Source organism: Vulpes lagopus, chromosome 10, assembly GCF_018345385.1.
Source record: "Vulpes lagopus strain Blue_001 chromosome 10, ASM1834538v1, whole genome shotgun sequence".
In the NCBI taxonomy this organism is placed as follows: Eukaryota; Metazoa; Chordata; class Mammalia; order Carnivora; family Canidae; genus Vulpes; species Vulpes lagopus.
In genome coordinates, this window is record NC_054833.1 from 16,024,157 (window position 1) to 16,050,452 (window position 26,296).

Genomic DNA, 26,296 nt, shown 5'->3' on the forward strand with positions numbered 1-26,296 from the left:
TGCTCACCTGGGCCTCCCTCCCGACCAGGTGTGGTTCCTGCCGGGGAGGTGAGCTCCTCGGGAGCCCCAAATCCTGTGGCTTCTCTTAAATCTCCCTTCTAATTAGAAGCAGCGGTGAAATCACTTGAGTGATTTTATCTGTCATGGGAAAGCAAACCCCAGCCCGAACCTCGGTTGCCCATCCCAGAACCACCAACGCCCCCATTCTCCCTTAAAAAGTTGTTATTGGAAAAGATAAAGATAAAGCTGGGAAGCCAGAGAGGAGTGGGGGAGGGGCTCACCTTAAACAGAAGTGTAAGCGTATGAGTGTGCAAGAGTGTGCGTGTATGTGTGTGCGCGCGGTGGGAGGAGACTAAAAACCTAGAAGCCAGAAATGAAACAGAATCGCGAACGTTTTCACCTACTGAGAAACACTTTGGTCTGGGCTCGGACGCTGAAGCAGCCCTGGGGGGTTGCAGACTCGGATCCGCGGGGGCCGGGGTGTCCTGAACCCCGTGGGCCAGTGCGGAGGCCAGGACCACGACCTGGCCCTACCGCCTGCATCCAGGTGTGCGGGACCTACGGGGTCGGGCCCAATCTCCCGGCCCTGCTGTCTTCCCCCACCCCACCCCCACCCCCGCCCCGTCCGGTCCTCCCCACCTCGGGGTGGAGACTCTCCCAGCCCCAAAGTTCCGAGGAGGGAGGAGAGTCTGGGGCAGAGCGCCTAGATGCCCCCATTGCTCGAGTGAGAAAATACACCCACTCACACTCGCATCGCGCCCTGCACACCCCGGCAGGCAGCCTGCGTCTGCTCTCCGGTCAGGGACTGACCGGGAAAGCGGGTTGGGGCTGTCGGGAACAGCCGGAGCTGATGGCGAGATTGCCGCGGCTATAAATCCATCACTTCCCAGGTCAGCTCGGCGAGGCGCTGGGACTAGGGCTGGCGGAGTGAATTCCTGGGCCAGCGCGCATGCGTCGGCAGGTAGCAACCCAGCTCTTTATGACCAGGTGAGATGTTGGTGAGCAGGTAAAAAAGGAGGATTTGCCTAAGCGATTCCAGGGAGCGGGCCCGGCCGAGCCCTCCAGCCCATGCCCGGCGGGGACCCGTCGCCAGGAGCGCCGAGCAGCGATGTCCCTACTTGCCAAAATGGGGGACTGGCAGGTACGGGGGGTTGCCTCGGCTGGGGTGAAGTGGGCGGGGGTGGAGCGGGGGAGGGGGCCGGGAGGGGGAGGCGGAGAGGGAGAGCCTTGGCCCGGGGCAGCAGAGTCGTGAGCGAGGCGCGCCTGGCAGCGCCCCGGAGTGTTCCCCGGGGAGGAGCAGCGCAGGACACCCCGCGCGGCCGGCGGCCCGCAGCTGCGGAAAGGCCCGCGCACGCTCCACAGGTGGCCCCGGGGGTCACCTGCGGTTGGCGCTGCGGCCCTTCCCGTCCCCCCGCCCCCAGTAGAAACCGGGGGGGGGGGGATGACTAATTCGGGAGGGGGAAGGGCGCGGGGCGGGGGTTGCGGGGCGCGGTAAGGCAGGCGCTGCGTCCGCACGCCTCGGTTCTGGGCCCCCACCCGGGGCGACGCAGGGGGTGGGCTTCTGGTGCACCTGTCCCCCTCGCCGTCTCCAAGGTCTGGAGACCTGCTGGGGCGTGGAGAACGGAAAGGGGTCCGGATGGACGGGTCGCGCCCGCGCGAGAATGTTCTCTGGGGGAAATACTTACAGGAGTTTGCACAAAGTTTAGCGTCTCGCTCGGTCCGCGCGAGTCGTGAAGCCAGTTTTCGCCGCTTGGGCTATAGGTTGGGGTGACTGGATGAGGGGTGAACGGCGGGTTGATAGGGCAGGTCCGAAATTCGCAGACACCGACGTCTGCCAAACTCGGCCTTGCTTAGGCCGCGGGTACCACAAGGCCAACTGGGCCCTTGATCCTGCCTGCCTGGAGTCCTGACCCCACCCGGGCCCCGGGAGCATTCTCCTGGCCCTCTCCTAGCTTCCAGACATTTTCCCTGCGGAAACCTGGGAAGCTCTGGCAAGGCCGGTGAGGGGAAGAGCCTCTCCTCGGTGGCTGATTTTATAATGGGAATGGCGGGGCCCTCTTTTCCCCCCACACCCCTGGCCAAGTGAGGCCTGGTTAGGGTGAGATTCTGTGAGCCTAAAAGCCTGCAGGGCGATTTGAACTGAACACGGGGAGAGGTTGAGGCTCTGCTCTTTCTGGGTGGGGGTTCTTTTTCTTGTCTCTTGTGCCATTAGAAGTAAAGTTCCCAGAAGGCTGGTCTTCACTACATTCTTTGGAGTCGGGGAAAGGAAATCATCTTGCAGTTTTTATTTCTCTCCTTGTATTTATTATTTTTATTAAGCCCTAAGTTCTTTTATACCTCTCCTCCCGGTGAAACCTCACTAAAATACAACTTCATCCCCAAAGTCAGAGTGACTTTGTGGTTTAAGGATGCAGATCCCACACCAAACACAGATGTCGGGGATCTGTACCTTTCCCCTCCACGGCCCTGGTCGGCCTCAGGGCCCTTCTCCCCTCTGGTCTCTGGAAAGTCTACACACGGGGGAAGGTCTTTGGCTTAGATCTTTGCAGTTATCTCCACAAACTGAGTGGACTTCGCAGCAGAACTCCTTGGGTCTGGGAAGGCACCAGCAGCACAGGATCATACTGGGTCTGAGCCTCCCAAGGGCCTACAGTTGGGAAGCAGTGAGATTCTGGCCCAAGGGGGAAAGGAGTGAACCCTGGGCCTGGCTCCTGAGGGCTCACAGTTTGGCAAGCGGTGGGAGGCCTGCCTCTCGGGTGGGGCATGTGGATTTGGGGCCTAGAGGGACTGGATCCTTCAGGCTTGGCCTGTGGGGCTCTTGGGTCCCACTGAGTGGTGACAACCAGAGAAAATAGTCATTCAGGCCTCTTACTGTCTCTTTGTTTCTCTCTGTGTCTCTGTCTCACACTGATACACATTTTTCCCTCCAACGCCCTCTCCACGCCCCCACTTCAGGCCTGGACCCCCAACCTCTATCCCCAGGCCTGGCGCTACCGTCCCGGGGTGCTGGTGGGGACAGAGCATTGACATGCAATGAAGAGACTTGTCCTGGTAATGACGTTCCCAGAAACGCAGCCTGGCTGGCTCTGGGGTCTGCTCGCCTGGGCCTTTCTTCAATGCCCAGAACTCCGGGCTGTGGCGCAGAGCCCGCAGGCCGCAATCTGCACCTCAAAGGCACCCTCGGCAGGAATACAACAACAGTTTAGCGGCCCAGGCGGTTGCGGAGCCAGAAATCTGCAGGGCGCTGGTCAGCGAGGGGGATGGGGGTGGGTGGAGAAGATGATGAGCCTTGAATGCCTTTCCCAGCCCACAAGCTGAAAGAAAGCGAAACTTGAAGTTCCCTTAAGCGTACTGTGGCGACGTCTGAGGGTGCAAAAATCCCATGCTCCCAGGCCTGGGATTTGGCCTACAGATCACGCTCTGCGGCTGTGGCCGCTGGTTGCGAAGGTGTAAATGCTCGCGGCGGCCCATCTCCCGACTTCAAGCCACTGTGTTGGGCGGCGGGCCCCGGGGCTGCCCTTCAGGGTGAGTGGTGAGAGCACTGGAAGTTGACTGTTTTCCGGGTAGAGCGGGGTGCCTAACCCCGGGGCTGTGTTCAGCCAAAAAACTGTGTTAGTGTTCAGGTGGGGAAAAGGAGTGTAGGGAGGGTGTCCCTTATGCTCTAAGTCCTCCTTCTAGCTCCAGTCCTTTTCCTAACTTTTGGGAGGGCCTCTGGCCTACTCTGCCTGGCTGGGAGAATTTGCTGTGGTCGTCCGAAAGGGGAATTGCCCTTCTGCAAATGGGGGGTGGGTGGGGGGTGAGGGAAGGTGGTCCTCCCTCATCTTGCCTTCCTTCCACCTGTTAAGAAATGCTCGGGTTTGCAACAGCCTTTACCCTTCTGCAAGGACACGCTATGGAGACCTGGGAGGCCTGGAGATTTGGAAAAAAAAAAAAACAGGCCTAGATGGAACCAGAAGTTGTTACCAGAGCAGCTCTGAGGCAGACCCACGTTGGTGCGTTTGCAGTATTCAGGAGGGAGAAAGCCACACAAAAACTTTTTTTACAGGGGACAAATGAGCAGCTCAGCCAGATAAATTAATTACTCTGTATTTCAAAGGATTACACCTCGTTTTTCTTTATAATTTCTTCTTTAAAACAATTCACTAAAAGCAGAAGGAAAAAAAAAAATATATATATATATCAATCCCCGCTGGGGCGAGCAGGTCCCTGCGTGGAGCGGAAAAGCCTGGACTGGCCAATCTGGACTAGGAGGTGGCCCGGGGGCCTCCGGTTCCGCCTCAGCCGGGCACTGCGCCGCCAGCGCGCCCGCTTTAGTAACATCACCAAATCATGAAGGAACTCTCCCTGCTTTAATTAAAAAGGGGGATCTTGGGAAAACTGGAGCAGATTAGCGCAGCGAAGAGTTGGTTCCTAGCGATTTATTTTGATGCATGCATGACACGGAGCACATATGTCGGTTATTTCGGCACAACTCCAGGAGCGGCTGTGAGTCTCCACAGGAGTTCTGTATTTTGTCCACATCGCACCTAGGAAACCCTTAGCCCAAACACCACGTTGAATTATCAGTCAGCCCTAGCTTCATACAAACGAGAGGAAAATCACTTAACCCCTGGAGCTGTCAACTAACCTCTTTAGGGTACAATTTTTATTTTACACGCGGCCAATTAAAGGATCGCAAACCCCAGCCGAGCGACTGGAGCCGTTTGGCAAAATCTTCAACCTGGGGGGGTGGGGATTGGGGTGGGGGGGGGTGGGAAGAGCAAAGCCAATAAAACTCCCAAGGCGCTGCGGCCCGAGGTGGTGGCTGCAGCGAGCGGAGGCGATCTCTTGTTGGGCAAAAATCCTGGAGTGACTTTGCCGGTCTCGGTTTGATGATTATATTTAATTGCGAAAGGGATAATAATTTCTAATAAAATTGGACGGGGCCGAAAGGACAGCGCGGTTAGCGCGGGCAGGGGTGAGGGAGAGGTGCTGAAAGGCGGGCCCCAGGCGCAGCGGCGCGGACCCTGCACAGCGCCGGGTTCTTGCGGATGGCATCTCCCTGGAGGAGGAGACCGAGGGGGAGAGGACTGGGGTGGAATGGCGCGGCGGCGGGGACCGGGGGTGGCCGGGGCCGGGGCGCACGGCAGGTCTCAGGGGAGATTTCGTCGGCTCGCTGGCAGGCGTGCGCTCTAGGAGCAAGTTCGCGGCTCGGAGAGGCCTTTATACCTGGGTCGGAGCGGCCGGCCGCAGATTGCGGTGCTGGCGAGCAATTGGACTATTGTTGATATGCTAATGAGGCGATTAGGCTGTTGGTAAAGAGCTGGAAAAGGGAAAAGTTTCTACCATTAGAGGGAGATCTCCGAGCGCACACAGGAGCTCTTTCCCTTCTCGCCTCCTCCTCCTCACCCTCCTCCTCCTCGCCCTCCTCCTCCTCCTCCTCCTCCTTTTTGCCCTCCTCCTCCTCCTCCTCGCCCTCCTCCTCCTCCTCCTCGCCCTCCTCCTCCTCCTGCGCTCACGGCCGGCAGCCCGCACTTTGCGCTTACCCAGAGAGTAGCTCCACTTGGGTGCGAGGCGGAGAAGGGGGCAAATCCGTTCACGCCGATCCATGAAAATGCTTTGGAAACTGACGGATAATATCAAGTACGAGGACTGCGAGGTAAGCGCGGCGCTGGCTCTCCCTGCGGCCGCAGGCTCCGAGCTCTGCTTCCCCGCTCCTCCTCCTCCTCCGCTCGCAGCCAGCTGCGAAATGCGGGTGGGACAAACTTTCCCCAGCGCAGCGCCCGCCTCTCCAATTTGCCCGAAGAACGCAGGGGAGAAGCTGGAGAGGAAGGATGTGGACGCGGTCTTCTTTCATTTCTCTCCTTCGAAGCTCATGTCCCACTCCCCCCCCCCTTTTTTTCTGGCCAGTTTGGGGGTCTGCCTAAGAGTGAAGCGAAGACACGAGCATGGGGTTTGGAAGCAGTTGCTGGCAATTGGGCACGCGTCTGTGCACCCTGCGTGTCTCTCCAGCGAGATTGGGGGGGGGCGAATCACCAGGAAGAGAAAGCAAAGAGAAGACCCCCTTTTTTTCCTCCGTAACTTCCGATCTTTACTATTCCTTCATTTATTCATTCTTTCCTTCCTATCGTCCTCCTCCCCTCTTCCTAAAAAAGGAGGCTCTTTTCCGTTTGGAGAAGGCCCCCCCCCCCCCCCCCCGCACACTTCAGTCTGAGCTGGGTCGCACCTCCCAGTGTTCGGGTTCAGTTTGGAGGCACCCCTCTCCCAAATTGCTGCGGGGCTCGCTCTGTGCTACTGAAGAAGTTCTGAGCAGCGTCTCCCTCTGAGGGACACTCCGAGAGCATCCCCCTGGAGCGGGGGTGGGAGGGCTGCACCGCGTGGAGCCGCCTGGCCGCCGGGTCCCCGGGCATCAGCCCCTGCAGGCGCCCGGCGGTCGGCTGCGTGACCGTGGGAATCCTGGCCGGGCTGCACACGACCTAGGGCGCGCGGATGGAGCGCGCCTCGTTGGAGCCCATTTGCAAACCCGGGGTCTCCGGAGCCCGGCTTCTCGGGGGGGAAGCCCCAGCACCGCCGGCCTGGCCGCCGCGGCCCCGGGCTCCCTCGCAGCCCCCGCTGAAATGAGCGGCGGAGTCACCGGAGGGGGAGGGGGCCCGCGGCCGAGGGTTACCTACATAGGTGGTAGTCCCGGCTTTCGCTATTTTTTTTTTTTCTTTTTCCGTTCTTTTCTTTGAATTTGGCCTTTGGAGCTGGCAACGTGTGGAGCAGAGGTCTGCGCGGGCGCAGCAGCGTGGGTCTTGTCTTCACTTGAAATCAGAACCCGGGTTTGTGCGAACGATGTGTCCCCGGTTCCCGACCCCCTCTCCTCTCCGCAGACTATTTTAAACCTTTCTCCTTTCCCGGGCTCTTCCTTTCCGCCCTCCTCTCACCCCAAGGGGCACGGGGTGACACCCCGCGGGGACCGACGCTGCCCTGGGGGCTCCTCCCGCGCGCGCGGCGCGGGGCGCAGGGACCCCAGGGCGCACCAGCCGCTTTGTTTTGAGGCCCGTGGCGGGGGTGGGGTGGGAGGGCTCCGCGCACCGGTCCGAGGGGGCTCCTCCGTCTCCGAGGGCGCACTGTCCCCGCCAGCGCCGTGGCCCGAGGCTCGGGCACGTCGCCCTCGCGGAGGCTGGAACCCAGCTGCGGGCGCCGACCTCCGCGCGGCTCGGGGCGCCTAGGAGACCTCGGTGGGAGGTGAAGAACTCGAGGGGCCCCGTGGGGGCGCGTGTGAATGTGTGTGTAAGTGAGGCGGAGAGAGAGGGAACAGGGAGGGCTGTTGCAACAACTTTGGCGCGGGCGAGCGCCGGAGCAGGGGCTTTCGGGTTTCCGAGCCGGCTCGGGGCTGTCTAATTACGCCGGGGCTCTGCAGGGACACGCAGGAGGCGAGGTGCCGCCTGTTCCTGACAACCCAGCGGGCGGACCGGGCAGCGGCGGCAGCCCAGCCGCGCAGGGAGAGAGCGAGCCGTGTCACGGGGGTGGGGGTGGGGGGGTGGGGGGGGGGGCGTCGGGGCGGGAGTGGCCCAGCCAGTCGGACGGGTTTGCGCCGGGAGCCGGAGCCCGTGCCAGCCGGCGCCCGGGCTGGGCCGCCGAGCGTCTCCGCGCGCCCCGGGGCCGCGCCCGGCTCCCCCTCCCCGACCCCCCCCCCCCCCGCCCCCGAAGCCTGAGGGCGGCGGCAGCTGCCCAGTGCCCGGGCGGTCTGGGTTTGGAGGCGGGGGCGCCGGCCATGGAGCGCGGGGCCGCCGGCACGAGAAGTCTGAGCAGCGTCTCCCTCTGAGGGACACTCCGAGAGCATCCCCCTGGAGCGGGGGTGGGAGGGCTGCACCTCGTGGAGCCGCCTGGCCGCCGGGTCCCCGGGCATCAGCCCCTGCAGGCGCCCGGCGGTCGGCTGCGTGACCGTGGGAATCCTGGCCGAGCTGCACACGACCTAGGGCGCGCGGATGGAGCGCGCCTCGTTGGAGCCCATTTGCAAACCCGGGGTCTCCGGAGCCCGGCTTCTCGGGGGGAAGCCCCAGCACCGCCGGCCTGGCCGCCGCGGCCCCGGGCTCCCTCGCAGCCCCCGCTGAAATGAGCGGCGGAGTCACCGGAGGGGGAGGGGGCCCGCGGCCGAGGGTTACCTACATAGGTGGTAGTCCCGGCTTTCGCTATTTTTTTTTTTTTCTTTTTCCGTTCTTTTCTTTGAATTTGGCCTTTGGAGCTGGCAACGTGTGGAGCAGAGGTCTGCGCGGGCGCAGCAGCGTGGGTCTTGTCTTCACTTGAAATCAGAACCCGGGTTTGTGCGAACGATGTGTCCCCGGTTCCCGACCCCTCTCCTCTCCGCCGACTATTTTAAACCTTTCTCCTTTCCCGGGCTCTTCCTTTCCGCCCTCCTCTCACCCCAAGGGGCACGGGGTGACACCCCGCGGGGACCGACGCTGCCCTGGGGGCTCCTCCCGCGCGCGCGGCGCGGGGCGCAGGGACCCCAGGGCGCACCAGCCGCTTTGTTTTGAGGCCCGTGGCGGGGGTGGGGTGGGAGGGCTCCGCGCACCGGTCCGAGGGGGCTCCTCCGTCTCCGAGGGCGCACTGTCCCCGCCAGCGCCGTGGCCCGAGGCTCGGGCACGTCGCCCTCGCGGAGGCTGGAACCCAGCTGCGGGCGCCGACCTCCGCGCGGCTCGGGGCGCCTAGGAGACCTCGGTGGGAGGTGAAGAACTCGAGGGGCCCCGTGGGGGCGCGTGTGAATGTGTGTGTAAGTGAGGCGGAGAGAGAGGGAACAGGGAGGGCTGTTGCAACAACTTTGCGGCGGGCGAGCGCCGGAGCAGGGCTTTCGGGTTTCCGAGCCGGCTCGGGGCTGTCTAATTACGCCGGGGCTCTGCAGGGACACGCAGGAGGCGAGGTGCCGCCTGTCCTGACAACCCAGCGGGCGGACCGGCAGCGGCGGCAGCCCAGCCGCGCAGGGAGAGAGCGAGCCGTGTCACGGGGGTGGGGGGTGGGGGTGGGGGGTGGGGGGGCGTCGGGCGGGAGTGGCCCAGCCAGTCGGACGGGTTTGCGCCGGGAGCCGGAGCCCGTGCCAGCGGCGCCCGGGCTGGGCCGCCGAGCGTCTCCGCGCGCCCCGGGCCGCGTCCCGGCTCCCCCTCCCCGAGCCCCTGCCCCCGAGAGCCGAGGGCGGGGCGGCAGCTGCCGCGGAGCGGACGGCCCGGGCGGTCCGGGGTTGGAGGGGGGCGGGGGGCGCCGGGCCATGGAGGAGCGGCGCGGCGGCGGGCAGCCGAGCCCCGAGCCCCAGGCCGGGCCGCGGAGCGCAGGAGCCCGCGGCCGCAGCGGGCAGGGCAGCACCGCCCGCGCCCAGAGCCCGATGAACGCCCGGACGCGGGCCCCGGCAGCTCCTGCGCGCGGCGCGCGGCCCCCACGGCATCCCGAGGTCTGCCCCAGCCTTTTAGGTCTGATTGTCCTCGCTCGCTTCCTCTCCCCTCCCCCTCCCCCGCGGCCTCCCCCCTGCGTGCGCTCGGGCTCGGCCCCCTCCCCCTCCCTCCCTCCCTCCCTCCCTCCCTCTTTCCCTCCCTTCCTCCTCTCGGGCTCTCCCTCCTTCCCTCCCTCCCCTCTCCCCACTCCGGGCTCCTCTCTCTCACCCACACTTTCTTTCTCACACGCGCACGCACACACATTCTCCCTCTCTGCGCTCTCTCCCTCGGTTTCCCTCTCTCCCTCTTTCTCTTTCACTTTTGCATGCCCTGCAACCTTTTAAAATGTTGCCCCTTCCCTGTGATTCGCCAGACGCCGCGCCGCGGCCCCCCGCGCGCTCGCCCGCTCCCTCTCTCGCCCGCTTTTTGTCTCTCGCGCTCCCTCTCCCCACCTCCGATTTGCTACACTGAGGCTCCCGTCAATGGACTGCATTGAGAGCCGGCTCCGGCGCGAGTTGCCCTCCCTCCCTCCCTCCCTCCCTCCCTCCCTCCCTCCCTCCCTCCCTCCCTCCCTCCCTCCCTCCCTCCCTCCCTCCCTCCCTCTTTTTTTTTTTTTTTTTCTTTTTTTTTGGGGGGGTGGGGGGTGGGGGGTGGGGGGTGGGGGGTGGGGGGTGGGGGGTGGGGGGTGGGGGTGGGGAGCGGACACTTTGAGGATCCACCTAAGCGACCGAATTTTAAAAAAAAAATCAAAAAGTAGTTGAGAGTTCTAGCCCTAGAACAATGGTTCCTTCAGCTCCTTCGAACAATGCCTGCATTACCATTTCCCACCGGCATAGAAATAAATCAGACCGAATGTCACCATTAACAATACTGCCCCTCGCCACGACAGTAAACTGTTTCGATTGGGAGAGGATCTGATTCCACCGCCGAGTCTGGCGTGGATTCCTGCCTGTCCTGAAAAAAGATGTTAAATTCCACCAAAAAGAGCTCATTGGACACCCTGGCAAGTTTAAAATAAGGTCATTTTTTTCCTTTTTTTTTAAGGAACTTTGAATCCTAAGCCACCACGGCAGGATAGAGACCGTGGGTTCGACCAGCTGAAGGCGCCGCTCGAGTCGGTGGTTCAAGTTCGGATGGACCAGAGCGGGGCTCCAGCGCTCGGGGGAGCGTCTGCGCCGTGACCGGAGTCCTGGGTGGCGCGGGGCTCTCGGCGCCTTTTGTGTGGGGCGCGCTCGGGCGGCGGGGCAGCCGGGCTCTCCAGGCTTGCTTGTTTTTTTTCCACCCTGACTCGTTACCCCAGACTCTTCGCAGATGTTAGTTCACAGTTTTTCAGCTATGGTGAGTCCCACCCCCCACTTTCCACTGTTCCTGAGTTGTTCGCTACTTCCCCAGGCGTGTTCCTCGCCGTTCATCCTATCCATGGTCTCCTGAGATGTTCTCAAGGTTTGATGCTTAATCCATCCGCGGGGGAGGGGAAAACGCGGCCCGGGGTGTCCCCTACCCTCGGGGCCGGGGCTGAACCTCCGAGGGTTCGCACTCCCTGGAATCCACTCGGTTCCCTTGTTTTGCAAGCGAATTGCAGTAGAGGCTCCTAAAGTCAGGCGTTTTCTTCTGCCCTTTGGGGCTGGGGTGCAAGGGGCGGGCGCCTCCGCCCCGGGGGTGCCCCTCTCCCTTTTAAACCCAATAAGGCTGAATCTTTCTATTTTAAACCTTGCCTTGCGGTCCTCCCCTCTCCCCATCCGTACCATAAATCGACCCTGTCGAGAACAGGCTCCTAACTGAGGAAGCGAAAAAGACAGAACCCCATCCTGCACTTAAAACCTTCTCTAAGCTGGTAATTTAAACGCGTGCTTTCGTTACAGCCCCTCTACGAAATGTTTCTATTTAAATAGTCATGAAATGGTAATAGTCTTTGAACGTGTGTGCTTTTTTTACCCACCCACCCCCCACCTCCAAATAAATGGAACAAGGGTAAACAATAACGCAGTTGCTGGCAGGTTCAAATCCAGGGGAGAAAGAAAAGGCCGCTTCTGCTGTTTAATATTTAGCAGGAATTTTAATTTTGCTAAAGGGAGGTTTCACGCTGCTTTTAACGGGCTGTGTTCTGGGAGGCCTTTTTCTATCTCTACCCCCCCCCCCCCAACACACACACACACACACACTCTTTGAAAGAAACGCCTAAGCCCGAGCTTCTTGCGCCCTTACATTTGCACGATCTGATTCCCTGCGTTTTTGGAAGAGCCCCATGCATTTGTGGGGTGTTTTCGGAAATGAGTAACTTAGAGCTGGTGTCTTTCGGCGGCCTGCGGACGGGAAGGAGCGGTTTCCCACGCAGTCCTGGGGAGTGGGTTTAGAGTGGACAGCTGTGACTCGACGCCTGATTTCTTGTTCTTTCCCCCCCTTTCTCTCTCTCTCCCTCTCTTAGGACCGCCACGACGGCACCAGCAACGGGACGGCGCGGTTGCCCCAGCTGGGCACTGTAGGTCAATCTCCCTACACGAGCGCCCCGCCGCTGTCCCACACCCCCAATGCTGACTTCCAGCCCCCTTACTTCCCCCCGCCCTACCAGCCTATCTACCCCCAGTCGCAAGATCCTTACTCCCACGTCAACGACCCCTACAGCCTGAACCCCCTGCACGCCCAGCCGCAGCCGCAGCACCCGGGCTGGCCCGGCCAGAGGCAGAGCCAGGAGTCTGGGCTCCTGCACACTCACCGGGGGCTGCCCCACCAGCTTTCGGGCCTGGATCCTCGCAGGGACTACCGGCGACACGAAGACCTCCTGCACGGCCCACACGGGCTTAGCTCAGGACTCGGAGACCTCCCGATCCACTCCTTACCTCACGCCATCGAGGACGTCCCGGTAAGAGGCCGCGCGGGCGGTGCCAGGGGGGACGCGGCCCCTGCGCACCCAGCCGGGAGCGGATAATCGGGACGCACAGCCTGCGGGGCCGGGTTTCCCTCCGCGGCATTTACCTGTTCGAAATCTCATTTTCATTATCTTTTTTTGGGGGGGTGGGGGTGGGGGTGGGGAGCGGACACTTTGAGGATCCACCTAAGCGACCGAATTTTAAAAAAAAAATCAAAAAGTAGTTGAGAGTTCTAGCCCTAGAACAATGGTTCCTGCAGCTCCTTCGAACAATGCCTGCATTACCATTTCCACCGGCATAGAAATAAATCAGACGAATGTCACCATTAACAATATCTGCCCCTCGCCACGACAGTAAACTGTTTCGATTGGGAGAGGATCTTATTCCACCGCCGAGTCTGGCGTGGGGATTCCTGCCTGTCCTGAAAAAAGATGTTAAATTCCACCAAAAAGAGCTCATTGGACACCCTGGCAGTTTAAAATAAAGTGTGAACGACATACGTAAATTTTTTTTTTTTTACCGGATTTCATAAGCACTAGTGATTATCTAAAAAGTTAATGTGTGGTACCCTACCCTGATTAAAGAATAGTGAGCAGCAAATCGGAGCAGGGGGACATTAAAATGCAGCCTCCTTCTCTCCTAGGGGTGCTAAGTGCTGACCTCATAAATCATTAGCTGGGTTCCCAACTCCTATCAGAACCTACTACACCCCATATTAAATTAAATGTTTTGAGACTATTGGGCAATACATTATTTGAGTTCTAATTCAGTTATCAATAAATGCAGTTTAAAACGATTTCTGAATAAGCATGGTATTAGCACATGTACTATTTACAATGTAAACCAGGCTATTGATAATTTGAAAATACTTTCTGAAATTAAATTTAAACCAGCATCTCTGTTTCAGTTCTGTGTATTTATGATTTCCTCACAACCTTCCTGAAATGGAATTAGAATGAGCCAATAATTTTATTAAAGCTGTAAAGGCTCTGTTAATGCTGCTTTTCTTTGGAGAGGAAATGTATCTGGATGTGATTTTTACTAAAATGCTATTTCAAATTAGTGCATCAAATATTGCAGCAATATGTCCGTTGACAGTTTAATGATTACTGCATTAGATTGCAAAGAAAATGGTCAGATGAACTTACCTGCTTGCTTGGTGAATTTAAAACATTATTTAAGTTACATAGGAAAATAGAAAATTTATTACGGCGCTCATTTGGCCCAGTTAATCATGGAAATTTGTTGGTTATGTTTAGCAGCCTTGCATGGAAAGCAGGAAAGTAGGCACTTGATCCATTGTGGGGTTTAGTAAGCAGTGTGTGTGTGTGTGTGTGTGTGTGTGTGTGTGTGTGTTCATAAATGTTTTTGGAAACTGATACTAAACAGGGCATTTCTTGGGAAGTAAAATGGGAGGAGCAGTAGTTGAGAAAAAGAAATTAAAAAGCAAACCTGGAAGTTGTGATCATTTTAGTTCCCCTTCCCAAGGAGCCTCTGAATCCTTTTTCCTAGCCTGCTCTTTGGAAATATTTGAATTGCAAAATGCACTGCAGCCTTTTGGAATCACTGTGAATTAGAATTGCTCTACTTTGCAAAAATTCCAAAGTGGCTGGTGTGAATTCTTAACACCTGTATAGTCCCTCTTTGTGGCGAAACTAGTCAGAAGGAGAAATTAACCAAAAGATCAAATAAAAACAGGGAAACCCAGTTGCTGCTCTTCCCCACCCTCCCCCACCTATTAAGAAAAAAAAAATTCTTTCAAAGGAATTTGGGTCAGGAAAAGGGTTGTTTTCAATTTTCCCATTGCTGCAACAGTTAACCTTTAATAAGAATGACTGCTAAATATTTAAGAAAATCAAACTGATGGTGAAAATTATTTAATCATTAATATCTCAGTGGGGTTTTAAACTTAACAGTCTTCTCTGTATGGACAAGGTCTAGAAATAACACAAATAAAAGTATTATGCCACACTACATTTACTTTATGGGTTTAGGGTGCATGCATAAAGGGATCATATTTCCCCATATAGTTAAAACACAAGAACTGCAGCAGTAGTCATTTCTGAACATTTCTCAATTTAATTATACTTAAATCCAGAAGCACTTTAGGCAAGTTACAAATGAGAGCATTGAGTATAATAAAACCTGTAATAAAGCAACTTAGTACCATCCACCCGGAATCATTGCAATCAGGCACAATTAACAGGAGCATAAATCCAAGACAGAATGGAAAATGTTCGAATCAGTATTATTGTTGGACAAAGACTAGAGAAGGAAGTAATAGTTTTTTAAATGGTAATGCCTGTGTTTGGTAACGATTGCGAAATCTTCTATCTCAGCAGCCCTGGTGCTAATTTGTAAACACAGCCAGACATTATATTGCCTGTCAGTTTCTGCATTAGAAAACATGATTTCATTTTACTTTCTAATCACGTTTTGACTCTAGCACACACGTATACCCACCCATCTGTAAAAAAAAAAAAAAAAAAAAAAAAAAAGGTTGGGGGGGCTAAGAAAAAAAGAAAAAAAAAAACCACACCAACAAATCCGCTGCTGGACAACAGGGGGAAAAAAACACCCTCAATGGTTTTTTGTTTTGTTTTGTTTTTTCATCGTTCTCATATTCCTTTCTGATACCCAGTTTAGGCAGTAGTCTTCTTTAAAATTTATTTCTAGTTTTCCATAAGTGAGGGTGTGTATATGCATTTGCTTTTTATCGCATTACCCAAAACGTTTACAACCCTCCCCTGCTACTCCCGCCTCTGTCATTTCTATTGTGTTTCCCTGGCTTTTGCTGCCTGAACACTGGGAATCGCTAAAGTCCGAAGCCGCCGAGGCGCCAAACTAAAGCTAGGTGCATTTTTAAAGGTTGAACTGACTTTGTGAGAAAGATTAGGTGCTCCAAAACTTGGTTTAATTTCCAAAGAAAGTTTTATTCCCCACCCCCAGCTCCTTCAAACATGGATTATTTGCTGGGGGAGGAGAAATTGGCTGTGGGTGTGCAGTGAAACCTCTTGAGTTCCAAAGCCTCAAATTCCAATAAGCCAAGATGAGATGTTTATATATAAATGTCACTATACCGGGAGGGGGAGATTTTGACTCTACACCTTCCCCTCCCCCCATCTTGCATGGAATATTCATTTCCTTTTGTTTTGATTATACACTTACATCCATGTGTATCCTTTTGTTGCAGCACGTAGAAGACCCGGGTATTAACATCCCAGATCAAACTGTAATTAAGAAAGGTAAGCCATTTCCTTCTACATTCCAGGCATGTCCTTACAGGCATAGCGCTATTTAAAAAGAACTTGCAGAGCTGTATTTATTTTTTTCAAATAGGATTTCCTAAAGGCTCAGAATTAGCAAATAGATGGCATGGAACAGCAATGCTTAAATGATCGGCTTTCAGTATGCTAGTAATGGCAACAGGCTAGCTTTGTTCATGATTTGACCACTGAATTTAGTTTAGTTTCTGGACAAACACATGCAATGTGTAATAGTTGAACTGATTTGGAAGTGGCATTTCAATTTTGTAATGGTTTTAATAGTTTAGCTAATCCGTTGTATGAGTGTTAAGAAGTGTATAACGCTACAACAGTGCAAATAATTCAACATTACCGTAAGAGCAGTTGTGTCTTTTATTAACATGCCTTAGCAGAGGAAGAGAGAGAAAAAAAAACTTTCGTGTTCTTCAATTTAATTTCTCATTAGCCGTTTAAGGGTTTTTAAACTTTGTGAATTAGGTTAACAAAAATTTGGCTTTTGGTTAAAATTAGCATCTTGAAGATTGTCAGCATTGTTAGCGTAATTGTTCAGAGCAGAAATTGTTTCTGAAAAGTGTCAAGTAATTTGGATGGATTTGTCATCTGCATTGTGTCTAGTGAGTAGAAATAAAGTTCACTGGATTAAATGCTATTCACAGTAGCTTTTTTTGTTGTTGTTATGGTGGCAGTGTTACATTTCAGGATTCTAGGCACCACCAGAGGACGATGCTATATAAAACTGTTCTCATTTCTAACCCCAATCAGTATATTGTTAGTTTAAAGTTTCGTCTTTGCATCTGTGAAGTCTTTGTCACGTCAAATTAGATGTGCAAGGGATAAATCTTAAGAGATGCTCTTTCCAAGTCGACATGATAATTGGCTCTTTTATTAGTAATCTCTCAAGAGTTCGTTTAACTCCTATTGTCTCTATTAGCCTCCCCAGAGCTATTAATGTCACAAGTGATCTATCCAAAACCTAGAGCCCCCCCCCACCTCCCCATACGTCTAGAATATCCCCCATTAAGGAGGGAGGAGTACTGAGGAGAATGTATGCATATTATTATATATGTCTCCTTGTGGAATTTTAAAAATACAAATGCATCCAGTCCCTGAAATGGTTGTGAATGCATCTGAATTATGTTGGGTTGTTGAGAAATGCAACATGGTAGGTAGTGCACTTTCTGCTGGGCCTGGAATTTTTTTTTCTTTTTTCCCTGTGCACGGGGCGGCGGGGGGGGCGGGGGGGAGGCGCGACAATGACGAGCTGGAGGATTTTAACCAGCAAAAATATATACCCTCTCCCTTTTCCAATGAAGACGCTTAAGACAGACAAGGGTATCAACTATTTGCTCAACAAAAGGGCGTCTTGCTAGTACCCACGGTGCTGAACCTGTTTGTCCTTTTTCCTCTCCCAGTCCAAAATGGGGCTTTGGAATGGATTTCCGAAAAGTCGGGATCCTTTTTTTTTTTTTTTAAAGACTAAACGCAGGGCAGGGCCGGTTTGTCCAGAGGATGGGGCGCGTGCGGGGTGTGGCAGGAGAAGCCACCGCCTCCCGGCGCGGTGCCTCGGGCTCCCTTACAGGCCGCCGGGGCCCTCTGACCTCTGTGCTGTTTACTAGAGGTCCTGGGGGCGGCTGGTCCCCGACACTAACCCCGCCCGCCGCGCCCCCCCAAGCCCCCCGGGACGCAGGGCTCGCTCTCGGGGTGCAAACGCAATGCGCAGCCCTGCCCCGGAGCCCGCGCTGCAGCACCTCGTCTGGGCCCCCTCTGCTCGGAGGAGAGCCCGGGGGTCACGGGTCCAGCGCCGGCTCCAGACTGCGCCCCTGCGGCCCTCGGGGAAGGCAGGGTGCGGGCTGGCGGGGAGGCTCGGTGCCGGGCGGGCGCCGGGCGGGCGCCGGGCGGGTGCCGGGCTGGGGGCGGGACCCCGACGCCCACGCGCCGCTGCCCCGCGTGTCTCCGCAGGCCCCGTGTCCCTGTCCAAGTCCAACAGCAACGCCGTCTCCGCCATCCCCATAAACAAGGACAACCTCTTCGGCGGCGTCGTGAACCCCAACGAAGTCTTCTGTTCAGTTCCGGGTCGCCTCTCGCTCCTCAGCTCCACCTCGAAGTACAAGGTCACGGTGGCGGAAGTGCAGCGGCGCCTCTCGCCGCCCGAGTGTCTCAACGCTTCGCTGCTGGGCGGAGTGCTGCGGAGGTGAGGCCCGGCGCCGCCCCGCGCGCCCCGCGCGCCCCGCTCGCCCTGCCCTCCGCGCCCCGCCCCGCCCCGCCCCGCCGCCCGGGGACACACTGCGCCTGCGCCTGGGCGGCCACGCCAGCGGGCCTCGCGCCGCGCCGCGCCGCGCCGCCGCCCTCCCTTCGCGGGAGGAGAAAAGGGGCGGGGCCAAGGGCGCAGAGCCGGGTGGGTGGGAACTGGGGGCGGGGTCAGGCGGCGCGCGCCTGCGCTCTCCGTACCGCCCCGCGCGCTCGGGGTGCTGCCGCGCGCGCCCGGGGCCGCCGCCGCGCGCGCACGCGCCCGGAGCCCTCCGCGCCCCCCCCCCCGCTCCCCCCACCCCGCGCCAGACTCCCCGCGCGCACGCGCAGCTCACCGCGCCGCGGGTTCAGTCCCGGCTGCTGCAGCGGCGGGGCGCCGTGCAGCCGCCTTTTTGCTTCTGGCGCACACCTTGCAAGCCCTGGGAAACTTTGTCCCAGGTGCCTCACTTTTCCTGGCTCTCCGGCGGCCCCCCACCGTCCCTGGAACGGGGCGTAGGTGGAAGACGCTGGCTCAGCGTGGGGCGGCCGCCCTCTCTGTCCTCCCCGCCCCATCAGCGTCGCCCTGGCCGCAGGCGCCGGGCCCCGGGCGGCCTGCAGGACTCGTTCACGTGCACCCGGTGTGGCGTTCCCCACGAGTGCATGTTCCATACGTGGCCAGGGATGCACAGCTCACCTCTGTGAGGTCGCAATGATCCGTGTCATCGATAAGATTTGATAAGGGGATGCCAGGTGAAGCACCTTCCCTCAGGGCAGGTTTCTCCCTTCCTTGGACCTCGTCCACCCAGGGTTCCACCCAGCGCTGCGAGTGGTGGCTGTGGGCTTGAACTTTCCCAGGTGATCTTTTCTTTCTGTCTTTCTTCTTTTCTTTCCAAAATAAGAACCTAGACCAAGAACGTCACATCAGTGCATCTATGCATCTATGGGCTCACAGTCCCGCTCTGATGGGCACATCCCACACAAAGCCTGTAAAACTATTTTTGGAAGGTTTTAACATCAGCTTTTCTGATCTCTCCTTTCTCCTTCTTCACTCACCGTCATTTTGCTTCCTCTTGTCATCTTTCTCTGGCACGGATCTGAATGCGGCCTCTGCTTTTTCCTCCCCTTCCCCCATCCCCAATATTGGAGACTGTTTACCTAGGGGAGTATAATCTAATCCACACAATTAAAGAGCACTTGGGCTGGGAATAAAATCTGAAATTAATTAATTTGCTGTTTTATTTAAACAATTTATCTTAACCACTTTCTGACGATGGGAGCCTATTTAGACATCTATTTAGAACCACCTCCATTGTTTCTGAAGTCAGTGAGAATTTTTAAAGGCTGATACCCGCGTGTGACATTTCCAGTTAGGCTAGTGACGTGGCATGTAAACAGTTGGTAAAATGAATTTCCCATTGGGGCCAGAGCCAGAGCAAGAAACGTGAGAGCGATGATAACTTTGGTTACTCTGAACAACCCAACAGCGGTTCTTGCAAAGACAATTTAAAGACCCCATTGGGATTTGTGTGATTGTAACAACAGGGAAAATATACAGTAATCAGTTGAACTCAAAAATGCCTCAAACCCTAGAGATGGGAACTGTGTTTGTTTGTTTGTGGTTCTTCTTTAGAGAGTTGTGAAATCAAAACCTTCCAACCTGCCACCAATAGCTGCAATAATAACTGAGCACAGGGGGTGCTTTATAGTTTAGCATCTGTCTCCTATGATCTTTCTGTACCGTTCCTTTCTAGGTTTCCCTCCCTTAAGTGTCTCGGGGCTATGATTCTTAATTTTAAAAAGCACATGTTAGGAAGTTGTCAAAATGACTATAACGTGACACAGAGCAACCCAATGTTTTCTAAATCCCTTTCTTGCATATATTTGTGAAACAGGGCGAAGTCTAAAAATGGAGGAAGATCTTTAAGAGAAAAACTGGACAAAATAGGATTAAATCTGCCAGCAGGGAGACGTAAAGCTGCCAATGTCACCCTGCTCACATCACTAGTGGAGGGTAAGCGAGTCCACTTGCTAACAAGAAGGGAACTGTCTTCTGGGAAAATGGATAATACTTAGTGGCTAGATGTTTGGTTGTATTTTGTGTCGATTGGGCAGTTTCATTTTTTTTTCCATAGAATATAGCTGGAAGTGAATAGAATCCTTGCATGTGAAAAAACTATTTGCACTCACTCCTGTCCTCCTTTCTTCTTTTCCTTTGCCACAAAATTACAACTCCCTAGCCCAATCCTGACCTAAACAAAGTGAAAATTTAAGAACTGCATATTCTCCAAGTTCCTGTCTCCTCTACAGAGCTCAGCAGTAAATCACTTAAGCTATTCTGACATCTGCGTTTGAGAAATGCGTGACCATTACTTCCTGAATTAATTTGGGAATCTTTGACCTGCATCCTGATTTAAGACCGTCCTGAAAGCTCAGGGTTATATGCCCTTTTAGGTTTTTGTTTTCCAAACATATGCTCCCTTATCTCTTATTTAATTGTGCTTCCCTAGTGGAGGGGAAGAAAAGTGAGCAATTTTAGATTTTGGATTGTTTGGCCAGGGAAGAAAAAAAGAAATAGAAGCATTGCAAAAAGTTTCTCATGGCAGTTTTAACACACACACACACACACACACACACACACACACAAGCTTCCCAATCCTTCAAAACAAAAGCTACCCCTGTTCTCACTCCATGCTCTAGATACACTGTCACCAGAATCCAGTCACATTCCTGCTTCCTCTAGATTCCTGTTAAGTTTTTCTGATACTAAATTAGCTGAAGTTTAGATGTGTTGGAACGAATGTATAAGCTGTCCTGCATTTTCCTTTGTGTTGTGTTGGAAATGTCTTATGCCAATAGGTTAAAAAAAAAAAGACACTTAAATTATCAGGTAGATGTCAAAACTACCATTTCTATTTAGAGAAGGCATTTTATCTCATTTACATCTTACATTTGAGGAGATCACCCTACAACTGATTTGAGTTCCAGCTTCCTAAAGAACTAAAAAAAAAAAAAAAAGTTGAGAACCCTAAACTTGAGGAGGAATCCTACGAGGCATGTGTAAATGGCGTGTTAAAGATGATAACATAACCGTCAGACAATAAGCAGTTGTTTGGTGCCAGAAACTCAACTACAGTAGCTTTACATCAAAAATCACATCAGTTGCATACAGAACCCACACTCCATGCCCCCAAAGAATTATGCGCAAAGGAAACGGTAGTAGTGGCTTCGGGTGTAGTGTGAGAGTGTGCATGAGCTTGGGGGTTGAGTCCTGTAGCAGGGAGGCAGTTTCTGGAGAACTGTTATTGTTTGTGATCCGCTCCATTTTATGGAAACAAGCTCTGCAGAGAGGGCTTTGATGCTCTAATTGGCGCATGCGTTTTTCCGGAGCTGGAGCTAATGGCAGGAAGCCCTGCAGTAAAAACCAACTGGTTCAGGAAATTAAAACCAAAGATTCGAAAATCAACAACACAGACAGACTCAGTGGAGTGACCCTCAAATCCTCTTGGTTAATCGGTTTGGATGAACAGATAATTATATGCGATCAAGTTAAAATGTAAACCTTTAGTGGTTCCCTTGCAGAAAAGCTCAACGAGTAATTATGAATATCATTTATGAACGTGTTGATAGGTGTGAGGTTGGAATACAAGGGACGTTTTAAAAGAGAAGTTGGGGAAATGTCCTGGGGTGGGGGATGGGACTGGAGGGTGGTGGATGGGATCTACATTTTCAAATTTTCTTGGCCTTCTAGGACAAGTGACCATTTTTTTTTTCCCCTTGATAAATTCATCTGCCAGATTCTACAGGAAAGGAAATAAAATGCCTGAAACGAGAAAACAAGTAGTTTGTGTTTTCTTCAACATCTGGGTTAAGAAAATAAGCGAAGTAGGGAGGAAAATCTGACCTCAACTCTTTTCATTCTCTTGCGTTCACCTCCTGCCAGGAGAAGCCGTCCACCTAGCCAGGGACTTTGGGTACGTGTGCGAAACCGAATTTCCTGCCAAAGCAGTAGCTGAATTTCTCAACCGACAACATTCCGATCCCAATGAGCAAGTGACAAGAAAAAACATGCTCCTGGCTACAAAGTAAGGCATTTACCTTACCTCTCTGGGGTCTCTGTGTCTTACTGTCAAGAGAAACAAAAATCAAAATCATTTCTGGTCTCACTTTTCTCCCCTCTTCGTTTGGTGCTAATCAGCTTTGTTGTGAATAATCGAAGTGAACAACACAATCTTAGAATCTACACTCTATGTTAAAGGGGAGGTGGAGGTGGGGTTGGTGGTGTGTTTCCATCCCTTATTCTCTCTTCTGCTCCACCTTCTCAGTTAAAAAAAAAAAATTAGTGTGCATGGGGGTGGAGTATTGTGGGGATCTAGTGCTGAGTGTGGATTGGTGACTATGTTGTTTTAGAGAGACCAGCATCGAGTCGGTAGGTGGGTATCACTTTTTGTCTCCTATCAATATGTTCTTCGAGGGCAAGGATTAAGCAGTGGCCTGCAAAATGTGCAAGCCAGAAGTTGTCCTAGTTTCAACCTTAATCCCTTATCCCATTTCTTGCCTTCCTTTCCCCTCCCTCCTGGAAAGTCACACACACACACACACACACACACACACACACAGCCCACAAGTTTTAGCCTACAGGCGAGATGTCAAATAGGTTTCAAAATGGCCCAAGTTATATTCCCATCAGTGCTTGGGCTGAATAGGCTTCTCCAGGTGGTGTGTGAAAAGAAAATGACTGTTTTGATATGTTTTCTGGAAATTAAAAGGCTTGTTTGGAAGCCCTTAATTATCAAAGTCGATGTCACAGGAGGGCTTGGAACCCAGGGGCAGAGGCTGAGGCCTAAGGCGGGACAGTTTCTGGCCTGGGGACATCAGCTGGCCTTGCAGTGGGCAGCCTGCCAGTACTCCCACTCTCTCTCCTCCCTACCCACCTCATACCAACACCCCCACCCCCTCCAGGCTGCTCCTGCCTCAGGAAGGCCCCAGCCAGTCCTTGCTTCCCAGACTCTGAGACAGCTTCCAGGGCACAGGCCTCCTCTGTCTGTGTTTCTGACTTTTCAAGACTTTTTCTGAGATTTCAACTTTCCCTCTTCCCTTAGCTTCCTAAGCACACCCATATTCACAATTTCCCTAGGAGAGAGAGAGAGAGAGAGAGAGAGAGAGAGAGAGAAGAGCTGGAATGGGAAATTGACATTGAAGTGTGTATTTCTTCTCAAAAATCAGCCTGAGGAGCACCTGGGCAGCTCAGTTAAGTGTCCCACTCTGTCTTTCAGCTCAGGTTAAGATCTCAGGGTCCTGAGATCGAGATCGAGCCCTGCTTCTGGCTGAGGCCTGGAGCCTGCTTAAGATTCCCTCGATCCCTCTCCCTCTGCCCCTTGCTTGCTAGCTCTCTCTCTCTCTCTCTCTCTCTACCAATCTGAATTGTCCCCAAGTAACAGGTTTTTTGTGCCTTTTTTTTTAAAGGCAAAGTAATCCCAAGAAGAGCTTGCCTTTCTGTCTGCATCCCACCTGGTTTGAAGGTGAATGAGCGGAGATTTCATCCCGCCAACTGAGGTCTCCCTAGAAGAGAGCAGGATGAGGGTCTTTGTAACACTTTGAACAGGACAGCTGCTGGCTGCATGCTTTTGGCCATTGGCGAGATGCTGGTGTTTCTGACTCCTTGTCCCTCTCCTTCTCCTTTGTTTCTCCTCTAAATGTGTGAAATCTTTTTCTGTGTCAGGGGTGTTTGGTGTGAGTGAGAGAGGAAGGGTCTAGCAGTTAGGTGTAGCTGAGCGGTGAGGAGTGGGGTGAGATACTTGGGAAGGTAGGAAGGCCTGCGTGGAAGGAAAGAGCCATGTCTCGGTCCCCCCTGCCCCCAGGGGTGTCTGGGCCTTTCAACATGTGGCCAGCCCCCAAGTCCCTGTCTGGGGCCTCTGGTCTGGTCAGGGCTCCCCGGTTCTGGTGTAGGCCACTGCAGGGAGAAAGCTCTTCTCTTTGCTGCTGGTGCTGCCCACAGGGGAGCCTCAACTCTCTCTCTCTCTCTCTCTTTGCCCCCCCCCTCTCTCCCCCTCCCCTCCTCTCTCTCTGCCTCCCTTGTGCTGCAGACAGATATGCAAAGAGTTCACCGACCTGCTGGCTCAGGACCGATCCCCCCTGGGGAACTCGAGGCCCAACCCCATCCTGGAGCCGGGCATCCAGAGCTGCTTGACCCATTTCAACCTCATCTCGCACGGCTTCGGCAGCCCCGCGGTGTGCGCCGCGGTCACGGCCCTGCAGAACTATCTCACCGAGGCCCTCAAAGCCATGGACAAAATGTACCTCAGCAACAACCCTAACAGCCACACGGACAACAGCGCCAAAAGCAGTGACAAAGAGGAGAAACACAGAAAGTGAGGCCGCCCCCCTCCACCCCGCCCGGCCAGAGCCCACCCGCCCGGCCTCCGCCCCACCGACCAGGCAGGCAGGTGACAGCCCAGGGTCTCGGCACCTCCCCACCCGCTGCTGCTGCTGCTGCCGCCGCCACCACCGCCGCCACCGAGCCCTCGGTCCCCCAGCGCTGGGGGACTCCCTCCACCATCCGCGGGACAGCCCCTGCCTCGACCTCCCCGTCGGCACCGACTCCCCTTTGCCCTCCTGTGGAGCCTAAGAGAACAGAACAGGCCGTGAAGCCAGCCAAGAAAAGTTCTGTCCAAGTTTGTGAACCGAGTTTTTTTTTTAAAGAAAACAAAACAAAACCCAAGGACCACTCCACAACGACTACCGCCACAAAAAGATGGAAAACGGTTTTTTTTTTCTAAAAAAAAAAAAAAAATTACATAAAAATTTTAAAAAAAGATTATATGAGCTTCATGGGACTGAATCATCACCTTCCCTTCCACACTTCAGTTCAGATTGTAGCCATACTAAAAAAGAAAAAAAAAAAAGGCGAAAAGGAAAAATGACATTTTTATCAGTATTGTGAATAAACTTGAACACAAATACACGAAGCTCCATGTCATGTCTTCAGTTGTAGAAGTTTTTCCTCTTCAAGGTAAAGCGACCAACTTGAACTTTCTCTGGCAACACGATTCACAGTTATATAAGGGAATCAGTGTTCACGTCTCTGTATATATTTATTTATGTGTAATTTAATGGGAATTGTAAATATGGTGAGTCTGTTTTAAGCCTCTTTTTTTTTTTATTTATCTGGTGATCTCGTTTACCTCTTGTTTAGTGGGTTTTGAATCTTCCCTCTTAGTTCTTCATGTGGTTTATGGTACTTCTTTAGAAATTCAAGGTTTGGGGGATTTTCATTTTTTTTTCCCCTCTGGGATTCATGAATTTAGCCCTGTTGTAGCATGTTAAAGGCGACAATGAAACAGCTGAACGAATAAAATAAAAAAAAAAAGTAAAATAAAATTTTATATATAATTAGTATTACATTTAGCTTTTCATTGAAGTGAAAGAAAAAAGTGATCTTGGACCCCGGAAAGATTTTTAAACTCGAGTGGTTTGATAACCCTTCTATGTATGGTGGGGAGAAAAAAAAAAAAAAGTTCATTTTATCCCACTGTCGTCCCTTGAAAGCATCATTTGAGCAATAAATGAGTATTGTCTTTAAACCAAGGGTAAGGGATCCCCCCCCCCCCACTCGTCTCTCTCTTTCTCTCTCTTTTTGTTCAAAGAACTTCAAACATTTGGGACCACCTGGTATTCTGTATTTTCACTGGCCATTTTGGAAGCAGTTCTAGTTGTATTGTATTGAGTTGTGCTGGCAGTAGTTTCCATGCCTGTCAATGTATCATAGTCCTTTGTTACCCAGATAAATAAATATTTGATACGCTTTATGTCGATTTTTTTTTATTCAGTGGCTGTCTTTACCCAGGCGTATTTTTGTTCTTGGCAGTATTTTTTATTCAGTATGGTTACAGTAATTGAGTTTAACTCTCCCTTGGCAATTGCTCCTTGCAATAAGCAGCTGAACCCATTGTTTCCCTCAAGTATAATAAAAACTTACTTTCAACTTGGAGTTCAGAGCAGGGTATCATTTAGATATTCCACTGAGTCTGTATTCAGACAAATGACACAATAAAACCCAATGTATTCTTTTGGATAAAAGATTGTTTGTACTGCTAAAGGAATGACATACTATCTTTTCCTTACTAGAAACATTAATTTTATTATTAAAAATAAAGTTTTATTTTATTTATGTTGATCCTTTAGGTTTTCGTTTGTGTTTTGGAAACCACAGTATAAAACCTTCAGAACCAAGCGTTAAGGATGACAAGGAAGATGGAGAACAGAACAGAAGACACGTCCCCCACCCCCACCCCTGCCCCCCATAACTACTTGGGAACCTGTCTCAGAGGATAACTGAAATTTGAATTGTTAGTTCATTAGCACAAAGGAAATACCCACTTAAACCTTCACTTGCTAGCTCAGGCTTCTCAGTGGCCAAGCCCTGTAAATGAGCAAAATCTAGCTCTGGTTTTCTGGGAGGAGAAAGGGAATGGTGGCAGAAATGCACGGGGAGCAGAGAAAGAGAGGGCACACTGTCTCCCATTTATTTTTAGTATTTTATTTAGGGATGGGT

General features: G+C 53.3%; 1 protein-coding gene across 7 annotated transcripts; it reads left to right on the forward strand.

Moving 5' to 3' along the window:
- Positions 1-914: 914 nt before the first annotated feature.
- TFAP2A (transcription factor AP-2 alpha) lies at positions 915-25,830 on the forward strand. 7 transcript variants are annotated; one of them, XM_041769756.1, is made up of 8 exons: positions 915-1,141; positions 11,812-11,869; positions 12,009-12,246; positions 15,447-15,498; positions 17,479-17,710; positions 19,638-19,756; positions 21,686-21,827; positions 23,829-25,830. In XM_041769756.1, the coding sequence occupies exons 1-8, from the start codon at positions 1,069-1,071 to the stop codon at positions 24,115-24,117; spliced, it is 1,203 nt and encodes a 400-aa protein (XP_041625690.1). In that variant the 5' UTR covers positions 915-1,068; the 3' UTR covers positions 24,118-25,830. The 7 variants fall into 7 exon arrangements, with proteins under 7 accessions (XP_041625690.1, XP_041625688.1, XP_041625686.1 ...); XM_041769754.1 differs by having other exon boundaries at positions 994-1,141; positions 11,812-12,246; XM_041769752.1 differs by lacking the exon at positions 915-1,141 and adding an exon at positions 5,297-5,638 and having other exon boundaries at positions 11,812-12,246.
- The last annotated feature ends 466 nt before the right edge of the window (positions 25,831-26,296 follow it).

Coding starts and splice junctions, on each gene's coding strand:
- TFAP2A (XM_041769758.1), top strand. CDS start 9,341: ATGAACGCCCGGACGCGGGCCCCGGCAGCTCCTGCGCGCGGCGCGCGG. Junction 19,757..21,685: donor GCTCACATCACTAGTGGAGG/GTAAGCGAGTCC, acceptor ACCTCCTGCCAG/GAGAAGCCGTCCACCTAGCC. Junction 21,828..23,828: donor AACATGCTCCTGGCTACAAA/GTAAGGCATTTA, acceptor CTTGTGCTGCAG/ACAGATATGCAAAGAGTTCA.